Consider the following 21315-nt stretch of genomic DNA (forward strand, 5'->3'; position numbering starts at 1 on the left):
GTCTTTAAAAGAAAACAAGCACAAGAGTTTGTGCATGTAGCTGTCCAATAAATTGTTTTTATAGTATATTTTGAAGTGGTTTTGTACCAAATTATTTACCCTTTACAAGTCGTCTAATACTCAGGGTACTTAAAAAAAAAAAAAAAAAAAAAAACAGAAAAAAAAATAATAATATTAAAAAAAAGGAGTAGGAAGTATTACATTGCATTTTTTGCTATTTGTATTAGGTCAATTAACTGTAAAGATCTATATAATAGATTCACCTGTAAGGTTGTATTCCTTACTGAAATAATAAGCAAATGCATCAGCAAAATATCTTTGGGCTTGTTTCATTCTCTGTTCTTTGAATTCTTGCATTGGCTCCCTGCCTACAAGTAAGTAAGTTTCTTTGCTACTACTTCTTGCCTCAGTGAGCTTTTATGTTATCATGCTGGTTTTGTATCCTTACTTTTTCTGTCATCTCATGATTTGCCCTTCTGTAATTTTTTGGCGTAAGTTCTTTGCCCTCCAGTATGTCTCTGTAAAGTTTGATCTTTCTAGAGCCCCCTAACACACAAAGCCATTTCTTATCACCTACTCCTCTTGAATGTGCAGTTCTACCATAATAATTGAATCTGTCTGTGTGATGGAACAAGAAAGAGGGGAAGAAAAAACCCATGCCCTTCTAAGAACTGAAGAGGCAACCTCACCAAGGCAGGAAATTAGGCCTTTGAAAAGTTATTGTGCGTCTAGTGTTTAAAAATAATATGAATAATTTGTGTTTATAGATGATGAAGTCAAATCTACACAAAGACTTATAGAAAAGCTGAATGAAGCTGTAACTGAGGAATGTTCTAGGCTTGCTCAGGTAAGAAAAAAAAAGTCTTAAAATGTAAATTTTGAAAACGAAAAATGATGTGTACAGTGAGTCATCATATTTTTTTACATAATTTTTAACATATTTTATTTGCAGCTTTTCTCTTTGCATAGATCTCAAAATAGAGACCGCTAAACCTGATCTTCCAAAATAACATTATGAGGGGGTTTGTTTTGTTTTGTTTTTTCCTAAACTCTTTTATGTCTTTGTCCAGACAATTATTCCATCTTATACCTACTCTTCATCTTCTATATAATGTTTGTCTTACATTTACTAGTTTGTAAGTATTTTTATTTCTTTCTCTATGTCTCTGGCTATAAGTTGTTAATTTAACAGTGGTCTGATATCATGCACATATTGACACAAAGGACATCACTCTCTCATATCTGCAATAAGATAGTAATTCCTTTCTTAGCTGTGGCATAACTTTCAAAGACTTAAAAGTGCCTAAGAATCTACCACAATTGCTGCCTCTATTGTTTTCAGTAACTAAATATTATAGTCAAAAATTGAAGCTTATTTATCGTCTGTATTCTAGTATCAGCCACCAATAATATTGTTTTGCCATACCTTTTTTTGTAGACTGCTAGGAGTCAATGACCCTTACAGGTACTTCCTGCCCAGAAATCAAGTTACTTATTAAATGTATTCCTGAATAAATTAAGCTACTTTCATCATTCATTATAAGACATGGTTTTCTAGTCTTAAATACTTCAAATGGTTGGTTTTGGTGGTGTGTTTTTTTTTTTTCCTGTCTTTGCCGGACTTTTTTCACCACCTTTTTGGGGAAAGTGGATAGCAGAACTTTTATACTTGAGAGTCAACATAGGAGAGATTAAGCAGGACTCCATGATAGCTCACAGAAAGTAGCAACTGAGTGAGAGTCTTTGATATTAGTTGTTTCATAGCTGTGAAGGATACGTATGATTCTATCTGTATGATTCCACGTTGAGCTTTTGGAGATGATATGATTTCACTTTTGTAAGTTGAATTTGGTGTCTATCGAGTTCAAAATCTTTAAATAAAGAATCGCACTGTGTGCTCTGAGCAGGCCATTTCTTTTCAAGTATCATTTATCTTCAGACACCATATGGATAAATCTTCTGTTTGCCTACTCATTGTAAATATGGCAGCTATTCTGCTGGTGACATAACACCAACAAACATGAGGCATTCTGCTTATGATTTGCTTGAGTTTTCTTATGCCATCCCCTTTTATCCTATTTGTTCAATACTTAAAAACGAGATTAACTGTAATCTCTAAAAAGATATAAATTTCTGCCACAGGGAATCCTTCTTCCAAGTAAAATTGCAGTTTATGAGAATGAGACGTTTACAATGTAAATATGCTTTCAGCATTAATAAAGGAGGCCTTTCTCTGTAAGGTTTTACTCCTTGGCAGTTCCAAATTAAATAACAATTCCAAAATATATGTATTTATGTTTTAGCTGAAAATCTTTCCATACCTGTTTCTTTTATCAGGAGTTTTAAAGATTGTCTAGGTTCTTATGACTCAACAGAACATCTATGTAATCATTTCCATAGAATGGAATCACAAAATATTACTTTCCTGCCACCATTTTTCTTGTTTTCTTTGTGAATTGTGTTTGATAGATTAATAAACAATCCTTCCCTTTTTTTCTTTGTTTTATTTGTTGTGCAGGTTTTGTGTGACAATCAGAATGAACATTCTTCAGCTGCTGTAGAGGTTGATGATACAGAACAGGATGTTTTCCGTAGGCCTGCTGCTGTGCAAGAAAAACTGAGTGTAGAATTACCAATACACAAAGGTCAAGCTCAAGGTAATGGCATTGTACTGTCATGCTGGTTAAAAAAACACCTGATTTCAAGTATTTTAGACTGGCAATTGTGCTATTCATTGTTTGGGTGCTAATTAATGTGCCTAAATAGCTGCTTTAGAGGTTACCTCACTATTCTGAAGCACTTTCATTTTTATTATGAGTATTTTCTTGTGCTGTCTTCATTATAGTGGAAAATGGTGAAAAAAAGGTGTTTTGTTTTTGGTTTTTTCCCCTTCTCCTTTTGTAGAAGCAGCTAGCAGCTTGACCAAAAAATAAATATATGCATCCAAAGTTTAGTAGAAACCTCACTTGTTTCAATAATTATGTAATGTTTATCAGATAATTCCTCAGTGAAGAAATTGTGAACAATTCACTGTATTAAAATTTCTGGTAAAATGTCTGCTTTTATTTTTTTTTTTCAAGTCCCTGGTTATCTGTGTAATTTAGCTGTACAAGAACGTATGGATGCACTTCTACACAAGATAATGGAAGAATACAGTAGGCTGAAAGCACTTCAAACACAGCTGATGAAGGATTGTAAACAGGTAAACTTTTTATAGCAAATGAGTATATGAGCATTTGAATTTTCCCTGTTGCATGAATTCCCTCTGGATGAGCGAAAAATGTGTTTGAAATTGTGTTTATGTATCCTGGTTGAGTGGAGAGCAAGGCAGTGATTTGATAAAATGGAGAAAGCTGCTACCCACGTCACAGAATCATGAGATAGCTGAGGTAGGAAGGCACCTCTGGGTTCATCTAATCCAACCCCTTGCACAAAGCAGGGTCAGCTGGAGGAGGTTGCCCAGGGCTGTGTCCAGCCAGATTTTGAATACTTCGAAGGATGGAGACCACAGAAGCCCGGTAGGCACCCTTGTCTTCTTCAGGTTATGCATTCCCAGCTCTCTCAGCCTCTCTTTGTAAGACAAATGCTCCAAGCCCCCTATCTCTTTGTTGAACCTCTGCTGCACTCAAGCCGATATGTCCATTTCTCTCTTATACTCAGAGTGCAGCACTTAACCCAGCACTCCAGATATGTCTCACCAGTGCTGAGTAGAGAGGAAGGGTCACCTCCCTTGACCTGATAGCAAACAGTCTTCCTAATGTATCCCAAGAGGCTGTTGGACTTCTTTCATAATAGCATGCCTTCCAGCATGTCAGCCACCACTCCCAGTTTTGTGTCATCAGCAAACTTGCTGATGGTACACTCAATCCCTTCATCCAGGTCATTGATGACTATATTGAACAGGACTGGTCAGTTCTCTGCATGTACTGGTGTACAGGGCTGTTCCTCTCTATGTTGCACAACTTGACATTTGCCTTTGTTGAACTTCATGAGCTCCTCTCAGCCCGTTTATCTGGCCTGTTGAGCTCTCTTGAAACAGCAGCACAACCATCTGGTGTATCAACCACTCCTCCCAGTTTTGTACTGTCTGCAAACCTGCTGAGGGTGCACTTTTGTCCCATCATCCAGGACATTAATGAAAAGGTTAAAAAGTATTGGCTCTGGTGTTGACCCATTATGTATACCACTAGTTGTTGGCTTCCAACTGGACTTGGTGCCACTGATTTCAACCTTTTGAGCTCAGCATTTCAGCCAGTTTTCAGTCGGTCTCACCATCCCCAGTGTTCATCAGTTTGTCTACAGACACATAATGGGAGGTGGTGTCCAAAGGTTGGTCAGGTATGATTTTCCCATCGTAAATCCATACTGACTACTCCCAAATGGAGTATCTTCTAGGCATCGTGTGTTTGGAAACGGTTTCCAAAATTATTTCCTCAGTCACCTTCCCAGACATCAAAGTGAGGTTGACTTGCCTGTAATTCCTCTGTAGTTCCTCAGATCTTCCTTCTTTCTCTTCCTGAAGGTAGGAGTGCTTTTATCTAGTCCTTAGGAACCTCCGTCAATCACTGAGACCTTTGAAAGATAATTGAGAATGGCCTCACAATATCTTAGACCAGTTGCCGCAGCACTCCTTGGTGTATCCCACCAGGCTACACCAAATTGTTCATGTCCAGTTTGTTCCCTAACCTGATGCTCCTCCACCAAGCTTGTCTTCCTTGCTCCAAACTTCTACACTCATCTCGGGGACATGGGATCCTAAAGACAAATTTTATCAGTAAATTTGGAGTTAAGTACTTCCATGTATTAAATAGAGTACGCTAACCAATTATGTTTAGAGATGGTTGCAGGTCACTTGTATTACTGGATATACATGTGCAAAAAATGTTTATATGTGAAAACTGCATCTTGGGACTGAGGAGAGTATTAGTGTCTTCCTCTCCTTCTTGGAGAGGAAGTATAGTGCTCCTGGAGTTAGAGGAATTATGACTTAACAGTTTATATCCAGAAAGAGGAGTTTGAGATTTACAGTGGACATTCTGCACAGGCTGACCAACTAGCAATTAATGTATGCTTGGTCATTTAGGCTGTTAAATGAAACACATCGTTACACTGGTTACACTGTCTTATGCGTTGGCCACCAGCCTTTCTTACATGTTTATAATTATAGTTAATATTTTTGCATTATTGCTAGGCAAATTGTTGTCATTTGTATTTACTGTATTGATTTTTAGGTCAAAGAGCCATGGCTGTCTTCTTTAGAAAGGAGGAAAGAAGAGGAACGTAGCCATCTGGAAACAAGAAAGGAATGTCTCCAGACCCCTTCACAGGGTCTAATGGGTAAAAACACGCATATGCTGTTTTTATTGTACGTATATTCAGAGAGAGAGAGAAGACAATGACTTTAAATTTTAATTGTTTCATAGCTTACTGCAACTAAAAGCACGCAAGAGATTTTTGCAGATTTTGCAGTATGATACTCTTGATATTCTTAAATCTCTAAAATATTTTGGAATTATATTCTGTGAAAATTTTGGTTTAGTCTTTTTCAGTTTTCCACAGTTAAAGTTCTGTTACGCATATCAAATACAGTTTTGCAAAATGGAAGATTAAGTTATACTTATTCCTTATGGAAAAGTAATTGATATGCTATCAGAATAAATTTTTTAATACAGTAATTATTCAGTCAATCACTGCTTATGACGTGGGAGAGAATTAGAGTTAATTTATACTAATGTAATTTATTCCCCCCCCTTCCAATACCCTACATATAGATCCTAAGATTCAAGAATACTGTTTGAAGGAGATAGGGAACCTTAAAACACAACTTGAAAAACAGCATGCTCAAGAACTGGAACACCTCCGGTCCTATTTCCAACAGCAGCTGAAAGAAAGTGAAGAGAGGTACACTACAGAGATTGTTCATCTGCAGGATGAGCTTCAGAGTGCTGGGGTATCCTCTGACCACGCAAGGTATTAATTTGTTCTTTAATGCTTATAGCTTTGTACTGTGTATAAAAAGAAGTGTTTCAAATAACCATCCATGTAAACCTACACGTTTCACTTCAAAATTTGAGAAATTATTTATAAATACATTACTCTTATGTTGTTTTGTTCCTTCAAGAGTTTTTGAGGGTATTATGAAGAAATGACATTAGCATCGCAAACTAAGTAGTGCAGCATCTAGAATTTATTACATTTTTGTAGTTAATACAGGAAGATTTGATAATTGGAATAAAGCATAAATGTCATTTCATATATATCAGCTTTTTAGCAGTAATTTAAAAACTACCAACTCAACAGGCACCTTTTAACTCTTGAAGCTCCAGGCAATGTTCTTTACATCTAAAGATACCTCATGTAGCATAGTTGCATGAAACCGATGATTTTCTAGAATGCTGTGTAACAATATAGCTCATGGCAGAGTTGAGGTCCACTTAACATGTTCTGGCTTTCACCAAGTCATGAACCATGGGACATACTCATCAGCTTCCTCCTGGCCCTGACCGTTGTGGCCATTCAAACCTGGAAGAGGTGCAATTGTCTTGGGGGCCGTCCACCCTTGGAGGGTGGAGCCTCCTTCCATTTCCTGATCATTCACTGTCTCCTTGAATTTGTTCCAGGAGTGGCGGGTGCTTTTGATTGCGCTGTATTCAGGGTCATCTCTGGTTTCCTGTTCTTCTGTTTTTGACCCTCATATTCCTTTCTTTTGTTTCATTTGTTATACTACAAATCCACTCAGTTTCTCTGCGTTTTTCCTTTATCTGAATCTCCCTTCTGTGAGAGAGAACTATGAGGGTTTGTTAGTCAGACCAGTGCCCAGCTCTAAAAGGGTGTCCTGGTTTGAGCAACACGGAACTAATTTCTCTTCTCGTGCTTGGGAAAACTGCACTTTTAGAACTAGTGTCTGAATTTGTGAAAATACTTACCTTATAGCCAGCTGTGGTATGTGGGTTTTAAGGTCTCAGTGGTTTTGAGTTAGCCAGGGGCAGGGATGAGGAGGAGCGAGACCTAGGCACTTGATCCAAGCTGGCCAACAGAAATGTTTCATATCATGAATTTCACATTTAATATATAAATTAGAAAGTTTGCTGTGAAGTGGCTGTGATCTTGAGAACTTCTTGCCCCGGTGCTGGACCCCTGAGGTGTTCCCTTCCTCCCAAAGCCATCGCGCTCTCAGTGTCCAACATTTCACGGAATCACGGAGTTTCAGAGTTGGAAGGGACCTCTAGAAATCAACTAGTCCAACTCCCCTGCTAAAGCAGGATTGCCCAGAGCACATTACTCAGGACTGCATCCAGGCGGGTCTTGAAAATCTCCAGAGAAGGGGACTCCACCACCTCCCTGGGCAGCCTGTGCCAGTGCTCTGTCACCCTCACCGTAAAGCAGTTTTTCCATGTATTTGAATGGAATTTCCTATGTTCCAACTTGTTCCCATTGCCCCTCATCCTGTCACTGGGAACCACTGACATTTTAAAATATTTTTAAAGTATTTTAAAATATTTTTCCTTTCATTCCTTAAAATATGTTTCTAGTCTTGGAAGTGGCAAGTAAAATAACCAATTTTTTTCCTCATATAAATTAATACTTGTATATACTTGTTTTGAGGTGAGAAGAGGTCCAAGTTCTGCAGACGTTTATCATCTGTAAGACTGACACCATAGTTTTATATCACTGTTTTCCACTGTCTGCCTCGTAGAATCAGTACGCATTTATTAGCCTGAGCTCAGTTTTAAGGGACTGTATGGCTTCTTAATCAATTACTTTTTAATCCTCAAAGAAATCTCAACAAGTTATGAGCATTTTCAAAATGCATTTTGTGAAACTGTATACTGCTGTATGTGTGTTGGTCAGGACAAGTTATAAGTATTCATATACGATTTATAAATTATTTTTAAATGAGCAATTAGTGTTCTGATTTTGTCTGTGATAACTATTCACCTAAAATACTCAAAACTTATTTTACATCTGTTTCATGAGCATTTAGAGCTACTATCAGTATTTATAAGCTAACAAAGCAAAGAAAAAAAAAATCCCATGAAGATTTGCATTGTCTTAGCTTTCATTCCTGAAATTCAGGTTTTAAACATTAAAATTAAACTGGAGTTTTACATGAAAAGTTCCTAGATCAGTACATAAATTGGTTTGTAATAACCTAGTATGAAGGTCTGTCCCATTACGTCTCAAGCCTGAAGAGGAGTGTCTTTTAATGGTGTAGTCAGCAACCTGTTGAATGATGTGTTATATATTCAGTCTTCATACCTTTTAAACTAACATCTGAGTAGGAGTATAGCTGTGGCCAAGCCTAGAATTTTTTGGGGGACATTGTTGAGGCCCCATCCCTGGAGGTCTTTAAGGCCAGGCTGGATGTGGCCTTGGGCAACCTGGTCTAGTGGGAGGTGTCCCTGCCCATGGCAGGGGGGTTGGAACTAGGTGATCTTCAAGGACCCTTCCAACCTAAACCATTCTGACTCTATGATTTTCATCTGATTGTACATCATATTGCAACATCAGAAAAGACAAAAAAAAGAAATCAGTTGCTACTGTTCATTAATCACATTAAATGTGAATGCCAAAAATAATGGGTTACTTTTTGTAGTTAAAAATGCCACAAGCTTTATAAAATTACCATTCTGGATTCCTTTTCAGGATTATCTAAACCAGCTCTCGGATTTGAGCAAAAGAAAAGCTTCATGGTCTCTGTAAAACCCTGGTCTAGTTAGGTTTGTAAGTCTCACAGACAATAAACTTAGCTTCTAACTTAATCTACACTGTCTTGCAGCAAGGGATTCAACTCTTTGTGGTAGCAGATCACAAATACTAGAGGAGATTATTTTTTTTAAAGGTAGTTTGATACTGTATCTTATCCTTTCGACAGTGTATTTCTCTTAAGTCTTTTTCAATGTGTATCAAAAGGGCAGCTAGAGTTCTGGTGGGTTGTGGTGGTGTTTCGGTTTTTACTGATTTATAGCACTCTGAATATATAGAGCAGTTCTGTTGAAAAAGACAGTCTCTGAAACATATTTCAGCATGTTGTTACCTAAATATAAAATGAATCACCTTGGATTTCTAACCGTTTTCATGTGTACGCCTCCTCTATATAACACAAGAAAGAAGATGGTGTGTCTGTTGATAAGCATCAATTTAAAAGAATCGGAATAAATATAACCATTTTCTGGGTGGTTTTATGGCTTCTTACACATAGCCATTCTGGTTTGTCTCATGTCCTTATGATTCAAACAGGGGCTTTTGTCTTCATTTTAACTGTGTAGAGTTCCTAAGCATAAAATATTCTCAGGTTGCTTTAAAAGTAAGTTGTTTGTGAGGTCCTTGGCAAAATTGATGTTAAGATGTGTTACGTTGAGAGGAAGAGCTAGCATTTGGAAGGCAGATGAATTATAAAGTCAAGTATATGAAATTAATGGCATGGGAAGATGTGTGTTCTGAAGAAAATATTTGCAGTTATTGGTCTTTAAATATGTATGATGTATGTGTGTATTCATGTAATGCATGTTTGAATAGAGCAAAAATAAGATATATTGAAATGTTGATTTTTTTAATTTTGTTTTTTTTTAATTTCCCCCCTCTTCTTCTTTTATGTTTTTAGTGTATCCACAGATTCACAAAGAAAGCTAAAAGAAGTCTTCAGGGAAGTGAAGTGCAATGAAAATCTTCATCAGCAAAGAACAGATGAAGCATTGGAGGTATTCTATAACTCAGTTGACAGCTAATATACACATGTTCAATATAATTTAGATGCTTTGGGTTCTAAGATGAAATTGAAATACGGACTAGTATTCAGTAGCAGTAAAGTAATTATCATGTTAATACTATGCTATACTATTAGATGGTTCATGTTAGAAGAAAAAGATTTAAATTTTGCTGAAAAACATTTCTGGAAATTATCAGCAACAAAGCTTGCTTTATAGGTCCTGGAGTTTATCGTTTTAAATTTTTTTTTATTCATTTATTTATTCTCTGAAACAACACATTTGGTTTAGGCTTCTTCTTGACTGAAATGGAAAAAAAAAAATTAGTATTCAAATTCTGGGGTTTCTTCAGGAGTCTTTAAAATATTGTGACTTTTCTTTAAACATTAGTTATGGAAGAATAGTGACTTAAGTGAAATCCTAGTACTTCTAAAGTACAGACTGCACAGTTTAGAAGAAATTTTGAAATAATAATCCCAAAGATCTTAGACACCAAATGCAAATGGAAAAGACTCCATACATTCCTCTCCTAGTACTACTGGAAACCTGGCTCAACAGTTCTGCATTTTGAAAAATAGTGATGCTGTTTTGTAATGTGATCCTATGCTTTCTTACCTGTTTTCTCTGTATTTGACAATTCAAATCGTGCTGGAAGAACAGTTGTTCCAAACTCAACGTTTAAAATTCATTTTGAAGGGGAAACGAGGCAAAGTCCTTTACCCAGTTCTTTTATGTTGTGGTACAAAATGTGATTTGCATGAAATGAAGATAACCGAATTGAGGAAAAAAAAAAATCTGTCAGATTGAAAATTTTAAAATTAATGAAAAATGGTTTCCTTACAGCTTACTAGTGAACTTGAAATGCAGAATGATCTGGATGTTGTTCAGTTGCTAGAAAAACAGTATCAAGAAAGATTAGAAGAAGAAATAGCAAAGGTATTACTTTTAATTTTGTTACTTTAAAATATGTTTAAAAAATGCTGTCTCTTTCATTTCCCATTTTTGACAATTCAGAAAGTTGCAATGGCGTATGTTAGCTTTTGTTTGATTTATTGACAAGGAATTGTTTAATCCTGATTCTGAAAGGGGAAAGTCTTAAAAGAAACAAAATCTGAAACATTTTGGGTTTTTTTAGTTGCGTCTCCTATTCCTAATATAAATTCTATTCATGATGGGGATAACGTGCAACCATACTTGACACTAGAATTTATTTAGAAAATCCGGAGGCTTAGAGAGTGGATTTCTTGCAACTTTAGGCTTAACAGCTGGTCAGTTCAAAAGATTTTGCACTTAACAGTTTCACACTATTTTCTGATCATATTTATTGTGCATTTTGATGTATTGTGTGAAAATGCCTAGTTTTTATTTGGATCTGGTGACTTTAAAACATGAGAAGTAAAATTAAAATTGTATAGGTACAGTATATTAAATTCTTTGTGGATTTACTTACTTTTTGACTTCCAAAAATTTTTTCACTTCTTTGCAAAATGAAAAATTATCTCTGCTTTCATTATATCATGGCATAAATAAAAATCAAATTAACGTAAATTAAAAATTGGAAAGAAATAAAGGAGTACTTCTTAAAAAGGTTTACAATCAGAGTTAAGAAGAATGTTGCATCCAGCACCGGGTGATGACGTTACTTTAAGTAATCGATGTTTCTGGAGTAAAAGTTCTATTTCTCTCATCTGCTGCCAAGAAAACCCTTCTTTATGGGAAAGCAAAGTACATGATTGGCTAGCATTTTGTTAAGGTCAGTTTAAGTTCAAAAGACAAACTCACTTTTTCTGGAAAGGAAGAGTTAGGTGTTTTCAAGTGTAACACTTCTGTATTTATTATACTATTTTTTCACACATTTTGTAGCTTGTACTATAAATGGTTGTATTCTAAATCTAGAAAGGAACTGCTCACGATTGGAAAATGGGTTTATTTGTGTTAGAAGGAGATACTTAGCAATACAAAGTTACCGGCCTGTTGTAACTGGAACTGCAGCTATTTAATGTCAGTAGAAGTTTATTTCTAGTCAAGTAAAACTCCTGTGCTGAGTGTCAAGCACATGACACTGCTGTCTTTATACAGCCCAAAATTCCATGTCAGTGAAACATTTACAAAGGATGCTTGGTTAGAGGAAGCTTAGCACAGCTGTACTTGTGTCAATATGACAGGAGTCATATTGAAAATATAGACTATTTTTTAAAAAGTACTAGACAATTCTGTGCTAAATAATATACTTTAATTGAAAATAGCTTCATAGTTTAATAAACTACCTTAAATACAGTATGTCTGTGTCTTAAGATGTGACTGTTGATGAGATCGGCAAGATGTCGATGTTCTTTTACCTTTCTATTTTCCTCTGGAAAAAAAAACCAAACCATAGTTCAGAACTTCTAGTACTTTTATTTATGTTATTGAAGGTCAACAATGAGATTTCTTCAGCAATAGGAGATGCTGTGAAGCATAAACTAATACAGATTTTTCTTATTTATTCAGGTAATTGTGTCAATGAGTGTAGCATTTGCCAAACAGACTGAATTGTCAAGAATTGCTAGGCAGAAGGAAGAAGCAGCACAAACACAGACTGTACATCAACAGAGAATGGATTTTGAAATTAGAAAGCAATGTAGTGAAGAAGAGGTTGATGGCCCTCTTAGAAAAGCAACAGAAAAAGGCAATAAGCATGAAGAAGAATGGAAGTCACTTTGCAAGGAACTCAGGGAAGAGTCTGGTGAGATCAACTTACTTGGAGAACAGCTTCGTTCTAATAAAAAGCCTGACTGTGTATTAGGACAGACCATGCATGAATCGGTGATTTCTGAAGAACTTTTTTCCCATGTCAAAGGGCTTACAGCGGAAGAAACACCGGTAAGTGTAAAAAGAAAAATTGGCAACGTGTAACACCACATCCAAATAATCTTTCCAATGGATTTACAGTTCATTTCAATGAGAAAACTGCGAAGATATAAATTAAGATGAAAATTCCAATTAAATGCTGCCCTTTCCCTTTCAAAGGGGTGACAACCTAAATTATCTACCCTCCTTTCCTATGTCCTACCTGACTATCACAGCATTATGCTGTTATGCACATTATGCAGTTAATGCTGTTATCACAGCATTATGCAGTGTTATGCTTATCACAGCATAACACTGGTTACAGGAAAACAGATTATTCCATATCATGGATAAAAGTGTATTGCAGGCAATAGATTCTATAAAGACTTTTTGTAAGCTAGGTTATAGTCCAGCGTTTATACAGGGAACAGATTAAAAATAGTGTTTAAAGAGTTTGAGTCCCTTGTGATAAACAATATCAGCTGAACACAAAAGTTGTAATATGTAAAATATATATTTAGCGTTTCACAAACATGGGGTGGAGGTAAGCTGTGGAGTAAATACTGTTAAAAGCAGTCATAACTTTTGACTCAACGATTTCATCCTAAGTTTATTTTTTTAATTAAATTTTGCACTAGTCGAAGCAAAAATAACACTTTCAAAGTTGTGTAACAGTTAACTATTCTGATCTTGTATTATCTTGATAGGGGAATTAACTGCAGTATTCCTATTTTGTATCATACTGCCCTCTCAAACTTTTGATGTTGTTCACACACACACTCGCATGCATGTGTGTCTGCCACTGCATCTTCTGTTGAGATCCCTGCTAGCTAAAAAACATAAGAGTTAACACTGTTCACAGTTATTTTAAAAAACTTGTCTATTAAATGGAGAATAATTCTAAGCCTGGACCTTCCAAGAAGCAGTCAACAAGATAATGCTTTCATGATAGCGACTTTAATTGTGAAAGTATTTTCTAAAATTTATGTAGGTGTTTACTAGAAACTGTCATTGAATATAAAATGCTAAAATAGTTCCAATATTTCAGCACTACAGTGAGATGACAGCATCAGACACAGAAACATCAAGTCAGCTGTTGTTATATGAGGAACGTTTGGAAGACATGAGACAGGAGCTAGTACGGCAATATCAGGAACACCAGCAGGCAACGGAGTTATTGAGACAAGGGCACATGCAGCAAATGGAACGTCAAAAAGAAAATCAAGAGCAACTCTTAGCAGAGCTTGAGAGCCTTAAAGTGCAATTAGCTGAGGTAATATGGGGTTTGAGTCAATGAGTTAACATGGGTTAACAAAGAGACATCGCCGGGCAGATTTATATTTATTTATACTTGTATCTCTCTATATATATTGAAAGACACACACATATTTACTATATGCATGCATACGCACACACGCACGCACATATTTGCCTATTTGTGTGTATGTATATATACGAACGCATATATGTATAAAGGGAATATTTCTTTAATCAAAGCTCAGTCAGTGGTGGGCGAATTTAGACTTCTGTAAACGTGGAGAAAGCCTGCAGTGCTGCACAGAAGCTGAAGAGTGAGTGAGTGAGTGCAGGTGCAATGTAAACCATACCACCTTCCAGATACACAGCCCGGTGCATGATTCAGGCTAGTATCCATTTACGTCAATGAAGCCACCAGCCATGGCTAGAAATACTAAAGAATTCTTCATTTTTTTCTCATCCCCACTTGAGGTCCAAATTTGAACTTCAAGTGGCTTCCTGCAACGTGTTTTGGCCTTTTCTTTTTTTAATTAAGGGAGGTGAATTCCTTACTGATTGTTAGAATGAAACAAAATCTATGGGGTTTGGTGGGAAACACCACTGTTTCTTTGCCTTTTTAAACTTAATTTGTTGCTCTGCATCTGTTCAAAGCCTAGTATGTATGCTAATGAAACTCATTAATTTATCTTAATTATTAAGTCTTCAAAAATAATGTCATTTGTAGACTTGTCTTCAAGGATTCCTTCACTTGAAAGACAAAGTACACAGAATCCAGAAGAATTTGTCTTGCTCTGATTTAATTTCAACAATGTAACATTACAGAAATGCACACAGAAAGAGTAATTGGTGAATTCTAAAATTCTTTGATTTCACTGTGGAGCGGAGCTTTAGGTCCCTTCAGACCTTATCCAAACCTGGTTCTGTTCTGTTTAAGTTTGGGCTCAAGGAGCTGGGGAACCTAGGGAGCTAGTCACTTGTATGCTAGGTGTCTTTTCCAGCAATGTCACGTGTCTGTTTCTCCTAGCTGCTTTGTCGGTGTCTTTCTATCATTTATCCTGATAATATTTCCTTTCAATATATACATCCGTTCTCCTTGTACCTCTTCGTCAATATGCAACTACATCTTTCATCAGGGGTTCAAATTCCTGAAACTGATGAAAAACATTAAGTAGAACTTACGCTGCTGGCTTTTCTCCAGTTTTTAATGCCAAGGATGTTTATCCATAAGAACCACATAGGAACATGTGTTGCATTTAAGCCATGACCACTTCCAGCTCTTCTAGAATAGAGCATGTGTAGGCTTTTTATAAGAAGAACTTATTTTCATCTTTTTTCTTGTGCAAAACATGTACTATAACATGTAATATTTAGAAATTAACCTTCCAGTTGGCATTGTGACCACTGTGTTTCATAAAAAGCACACAAATTGTATGAAAATGAAGGTGTAAGATACCAAAAGTATTTATTAGCTGTGTTCCATTCTAGAAAGCTTTCAATGTCTTTGTAACACTTAAAGAAGTGGACTGAAATGTCACTGTGCAAAATATGTAAAAAATTGGAAGTGACAGGATTCACATACTCAGAAGCTTAAAAATTTGTGTGTGCCTCTATAACACTTCTTTCTTAGCGTGTCTCAATGGAGAATGACAGCCTGGTTGCAGAGAGAGAGAGAATGCTTTTAGAGGAACTGGAATCATTAAAACAACATTCCGTACCCGGAAAAGAGAGGCTGTTTTGTGAGCTACAAAACAACAGCACACAAACAGAGGTAAATATGGACTTTGACTTTCTTGGCAGCTGTGGCATGTAAAAACAGTAAGATTCCTTCTCGGTGCTACTCTTTATGTAGTATATTTTCCTAAAAGATGTTGGGTATTGATTGAACAGAGCAGGTTTAAGAATCAAGAGGTGATACTGCTAGACAGTTTTTTACTTCAGGTAAGCGAAAGCCAGTTTAATAGCTTGAGGGCGGAGATTATTACTATAGCTATTTGCTCAGGTAAACTCACATTTTCATATTGCTATAGCAACACCAACAGAAAGTACGAGAACTGTTTAATCAGCATAACAAAGTTCTTTCTAATAGGCCCTGCCCTGGATTTCCTGTTTTGTTTTTATTTATGTTTTAGTTAGTTTTTCCACGTAAGAAGAGTTTCTTGATTTGTATTTTAGTGCAGTTTTATTAACAAAACACAACTAATTTAGGTTTTAGATTTCATATTCTACTGCGTATAAGAAGAGTATGTTGATTCTGGCATGACAGGATTTCTGTCGTTTTTGTCTTCTCTCCCTCTGCAAAAACTTATTCAGAATGAAAATGAAAACCAAAACGATGTGAGAGAGCAGATCTTTGAGGATGAAGATGGAGGAAGAAAGCCTGATGAAACATCTTCAGCTCTTCTTTCTAAAGAAAGGTGCTTAGAACTGTTAAGAAAACATTATTTTTTAAAAAAAATGTTGAATTGTGTTCTTGTTGTTAAATGAATAATATTTATAAGCTTTATTCTGATTATAATGGCATTTTTTATTCTAGGTAATCATATTTCTAAGTTTACATACTTTAGATTAAGCAACGTCTTATTTTTTATAAAGCCTAACAATGTAATAGTGTAGAGGATGAGACAAATCTTAGCCTATTTTACCATCTTTCATGTTACACACATATAGAATCATATACATCATTTATACATGTGTATTTGTATACACGTTGTATGTACATATATGAAACAAGTTTACAGGAATGTAATTGTTGTATTTAATGCTACCTTTTGACTATCTGTAACGGTTTTGATCTTTATAGAGGAACAATCTCTTTAACTGTCACTTTGAGGAAAGAGTGAGTTTATAATGAATACCAGGCAAATGTAGACCTCTGTTTTAAAAGAGCTAGATAAAATACCAAGATAAAAGTACAAATATTGATAAATAGTTTGACTTTTTACATATTTTGTGAAAAGAATAACTTTTAACGCAAATCTGCTTTTAATATTTAAGTTTATATGTGAACTTTTATAGTTGTATATAGCGTTGTATGTATTAATACTTATATACGTTAATATGTATTACACGATCTGAGGTTTAGTCTTGAAAAAGAAATCTTAATTTTACTGCTTCAACTGCACATCTTTCCTGCTTGCAAGGGTGTATAAGGGATAAAAACCACTTTGAAAGCAGGGGAAAAATCAAAGGGCTGATCAATTTCTGTCCTGCAGGCATGTTTTTCAGAAGGCTAATGAGAAACTCATGAAGGTTCTTTTGGAAGTTGTGAAGACAACTGTGGCCATGGAGGAGACAATTGGTCGCCATGTTCTCGGGTTACTGGACCGGGCTGGGAAAGTCCAGCCTTCCAAACCAGCTGGATGGGACACAGAAACAGAGGAGTCAGTAAAACCCTGTATCCGTGTGGGATATGAAAAAGGTACTGCTTGTATGGTTTTCTATTTCATAACAAGTAGCGTTTGCATACTTTTATTGTATATTTAAATAAACTTCGTTTTGAAGTTTTTAATTAAAAATAAACTTTTTTTAAAAAAATCTATTTGTCACTTGAATACTCGTGACATCTCTGCTTAAGAGACAACATTTCAGGAGTTGTCTGGGTCATGCCCCAAGCCAGTTCCCAGTCATATCTAGGATCCTGTTGTAAAGCCTGCAACAGAATGGGAAAACGATTGAGAAATACAAACCCAAATGTATTACTGTGGAAGGAGACAAAGAGAATGAAACGTAGCTCCTTGGCATCTTCCACCGACTTTACACCTTCCTCTGTATGTATGGGGAATGGGAAATGGTGTCAAAGGCTGTATCTCTACTGGTGGTGCCTAGGGATGTTACTGGTCACTGTGCCCAGCTGGCATGGGACAGCCTGTATATATATGCTTGTGGACTTCCTTAGCCTTCTAAAGAGGGTGGTTGCATGCAAATAGCCTTTTGGAAACAGTTCCAGGAACTTTCTAACTGCCAAGACTTGCCCATCAGCTGTTTGGAGGAGTGCTAGTTGGCACAAGCCTAAAGGAGCATTTTAACATTGCAGTTAATTGCTTACCAGTGTCTAAGAACTCTCCCAGGCTTTGTTTAATTTCTTCTGGTTGTACTAGGATAGCTTCTGTCCGTTTCTCTTTTGGGCAAGAATAGGCACTCTATTATATTGCCATTTAGGTGCCATTAAGGTTGTGTATATTCATCCTGAATCTTACGGGGAGTCAACGTACAACAGATCAGTTCAGCCTGAAACACATTATACATCTGGATTTGCCTGGAATTTTAACTACAGTGAATGAGAAAAAAAAACTGGAAGTCAAATGCTACATTTCAGTATTAAGAAAGCATCTACTACAGAGTAATAATACGAATGGTAAACGAAGATGAACTTTACCTCTTTCATTCAAAATGTAGATTATTAAATATTATTGATTCTCTCTGGCTTTAAATATAGGTCACAATTAGCCTTGGGCAAATTAAGAAAGGATGTATGACTTTGTAGCACAGTGACATCTCTCTCATTTGATTACTCAAAAAGTTATCTGTGGTGAAATGTGTACAGCTGCAGTCTAGGAATTCTTGAATTTTTCAGCTTAACAGCACTTTTACGCTCGTACTGCTGTTTCATTAAAAAACCTCCTAACTTGTTTTCTGTGCATTTCACTGTATTTAATTGTGAGGAAAGTTATTTTTTGAAAACTCAGGCTTTTGAGGCTTTGCCTTTTCCCCTGAATTTTTAAGTTGGATAACTGAAATTCTGGCCTTAATTTTTGATAGTTGTTCAGGATACGTTAAAGATTGAGAACATCTGCTGCTCTAATTGAAGGAATCACTTCTTTCAAAATGAAATATTCTTGCACTATACTTTGGGGTGGGAAATGAATAGAGTTTGTGTATGTTAAAGCATTTAAAAGCATCTTCAACCACTGGCAACTATTTTCCACACAGCCTCCTAGCCAAATGTTAAAAGGAGCAGTGACTAGGCTCAAAATTTACCACCACCTCCTTTTGTACTCTGAGGTAGTCTTAAATTTTATGTAAACTGTATTTTAAATAAGTTTTCTATATTAAAACCAGCACTTTATAAATATTTTTTTATATTCTTTGTGTTCGCATCATATAGTTTGAGGTGTGTAAAAAGCATTTTCACAACGTACATTGCCCGAAGAAATAAAAACCTGTTCTGGTTCCGAAGGCAGTGATCGCAGGTTGTCAGTGTTACATGTGTTGTGGTATTACCTCGTGCGTTCACCGCACCTAGTTCGCAGTTATGCCATGCCTACTCAGAGAACACACACTGTTGCTTTTCTCCCTCGTTCTCATTTGCTGAGAATGTCTCTCCCTTTTCTCAGATAATAAATACAGAACAACATGTAAAAAGCGTTAATACGTGGTTGTTGCCCTTCATTGCTCTTATGCGCTTGCTTCGCACAGGCATGTGCAACGTACAACACGTGCCTTTGCTTTCTGCCCGCTCCCGCACAGCAATGCGTGTACTTGTATTTGTCACTAATTATTGTCATGAACAATTCTTAATATGGACTACTTGTGTTACATATATGTAGAAAGACACAGTTTATAAAGTACCTTTATTTAGTATTTTGGGTGGGTGCAATATAGAGTCATGCCTGGCTGTCGTAATACTACTGCCTAAATGCACAACGGGCCCTGTAATTGGAATTAATTGTTAATTTCTTGTGAAGCCTTCTGATGAAAGAATACTCTCTTAAATAGAAGGAAACTCTATTCCATTCTGCTAGTGATGAAGGTTGACTGTTTCAACTCTTGTTTTTGCTGTTAGTGTGTTTTGAAGAGGCATGTAAGGCTTCACTATTCTGTAACAAATCAATGTGTCTGTTATTGTAATGCCCCTCTTTGATACGGAGCGGTATTTGAGCTGTCCTCATACCAGTTCTTTATTCCAGTATTCTTTTTTTGCATGTTTCCCTACATTCAGAAATAATTATGAAAGGAGGAGAAACCAAAGAAAAGAGTGAGGATTAAAGACGACCCAGGCTTACAGTGGCTATAATGGATGAACATATAGTTTGTAATGTATCTCTGAGGCTGTATTCACAGTTCTCTTTTTTTTTTTTTTTTTTTTTCCTTTCCAAGTGATACAACAGCATCTTTGCTGCGTACATAGTTCTGCCACTGGGGTCAGCCAGCCATAGTAGCAGTCATGCTGTTCCATCAGCTGAAGTATTTGATCCTTCTTCAAGTGGAATTAGATGAGAAATCCTATTAGTGTTTTCAGCAACAGGACTATTACTCCTTTCCTATACTTCCACTGAACGGCCTGAGAGGTCATAAGCTTTTAAATTTTTTTCCCCCATTGTTTTCTGGAAATAAGAAATAGGGAGACACTACTTCTATATTTTAACCTGCGCATGTTATTGCGTTTTGTAATACCTAGCCAAACAGATAGAAATAAATTTGTACCAATCTAATAAGAAGATAGAAAAAATAATGTGTTTAACAAAGTGAATTCTCTCTGAGCTTCTGAACATAATCCATATTTATTGACAAGCAAAACTCAGCTTACATTTTTTTGCTGAGTTTCAGCATTTTAAAAAGCTGAATCATTAAGGTCACATACTTATAACCACAACCTGATTTATAGAGCCTATAGAGGTTTATCTGGGACCCTGCCGAGGTTATTAGCTAACGCAGGACTTTATTTCTAGCAGAGCGAGTAAAGTTCAAATTTCAGTCATAAAGCGTATCGTTGGAAGTGAACAGCATTTGTCCAAAGTAATCCTGTGAGTTAATTACTTCTGGAGATTTGGGCCGGGAATCACTGTGACAGAGCCAGCAGGCCTTGCTGTTCTCCTCCCTCAGATGTTGTACCTTGGGTAGAGGGACTGCAGTAATGCAGGGGGCTCTGGAGAAGCCTATGTGGTTATGGTATTCCTTGAACGGTAAACCCTATTACCTACTTTCTGAGCTACTTGTTTCCAAATGGTGTACAAGGAACAAGGTAGTGAATAGCTTTATACACGGAACCGCCATTAAATGGATTTTTTTGTTTTCAGCTTGTAACCCCTAACCTTAATTCCTCAGTGGAATCCCAGGAGTAAACCAAGATACTATCTCTACATGGTGCAAAATATGTATTGCTTCATAAATGTCAGTTGGTAGCTCATAAACAACTTATCTATCTGAAACTTCTGAGTAAGGACTGTATAATTAAGCACTTTTCTTAAGATTTAGTGGGCCATGACAGCTGACGTGCTGAACTGGAAGCTTCATGGCAAAGGAAACAATACGAACCTTTGTTGGTTTGTTTGGGTTTGTTTTTGGTTGTTTTTTTTTTTTTTGTTACAAGGAGAGAGTTAACACAAGGAGAAGACATTTTTACTTGGGCCAGTTATATTCTATTTATTATTTTTTGTTGACTGAAAAATAAAATTGTGGGACAGAGAATGTGGTTTTAGTTCTACTGGGGTGAGAGGTTGAACAGCATTATCAGGATTAGTAAAATGGGAGTTAGGCATTCAACTGCCAGGAGTGGTTAATAAGACTTGACAACATTTCTGTT

The 21315-nt window shown here is 36.3% G+C and overlaps 1 protein-coding gene across 1 annotated transcript in view; it reads left to right on the forward strand.

Moving 5' to 3' along the window:
• Window positions 1-21315, forward strand: part of AKAP9 (A-kinase anchoring protein 9) — a 121197-nt gene that overhangs the window by 52604 nt on the left and 47278 nt on the right. The window contains exons 10-21 of the mRNA XM_082498872.1: window positions 768-847; window positions 2519-2657; window positions 3081-3202; window positions 5232-5337; window positions 5772-5970; window positions 9605-9701; window positions 10551-10643; window positions 12198-12569; window positions 13585-13809; window positions 15421-15561; window positions 16104-16207; window positions 17006-17211. Coding sequence (XP_082354998.1) covers window positions 768-847; window positions 2519-2657; window positions 3081-3202; window positions 5232-5337; window positions 5772-5970; window positions 9605-9701; window positions 10551-10643; window positions 12198-12569; window positions 13585-13809; window positions 15421-15561; window positions 16104-16207; window positions 17006-17211 — 1884 coding nt within the window. The remainder of the gene's footprint in view (window positions 1-767; window positions 848-2518; window positions 2658-3080; window positions 3203-5231; window positions 5338-5771; window positions 5971-9604; window positions 9702-10550; window positions 10644-12197; window positions 12570-13584; window positions 13810-15420; window positions 15562-16103; window positions 16208-17005; window positions 17212-21315) is intronic.

Source organism: Vanellus vanellus (genome assembly GCF_965231255.1).
Source record: "Vanellus vanellus genome assembly, chromosome: 2".
Classification (NCBI taxonomy): Eukaryota; Metazoa; Chordata; class Aves; order Charadriiformes; family Charadriidae; genus Vanellus; species Vanellus vanellus.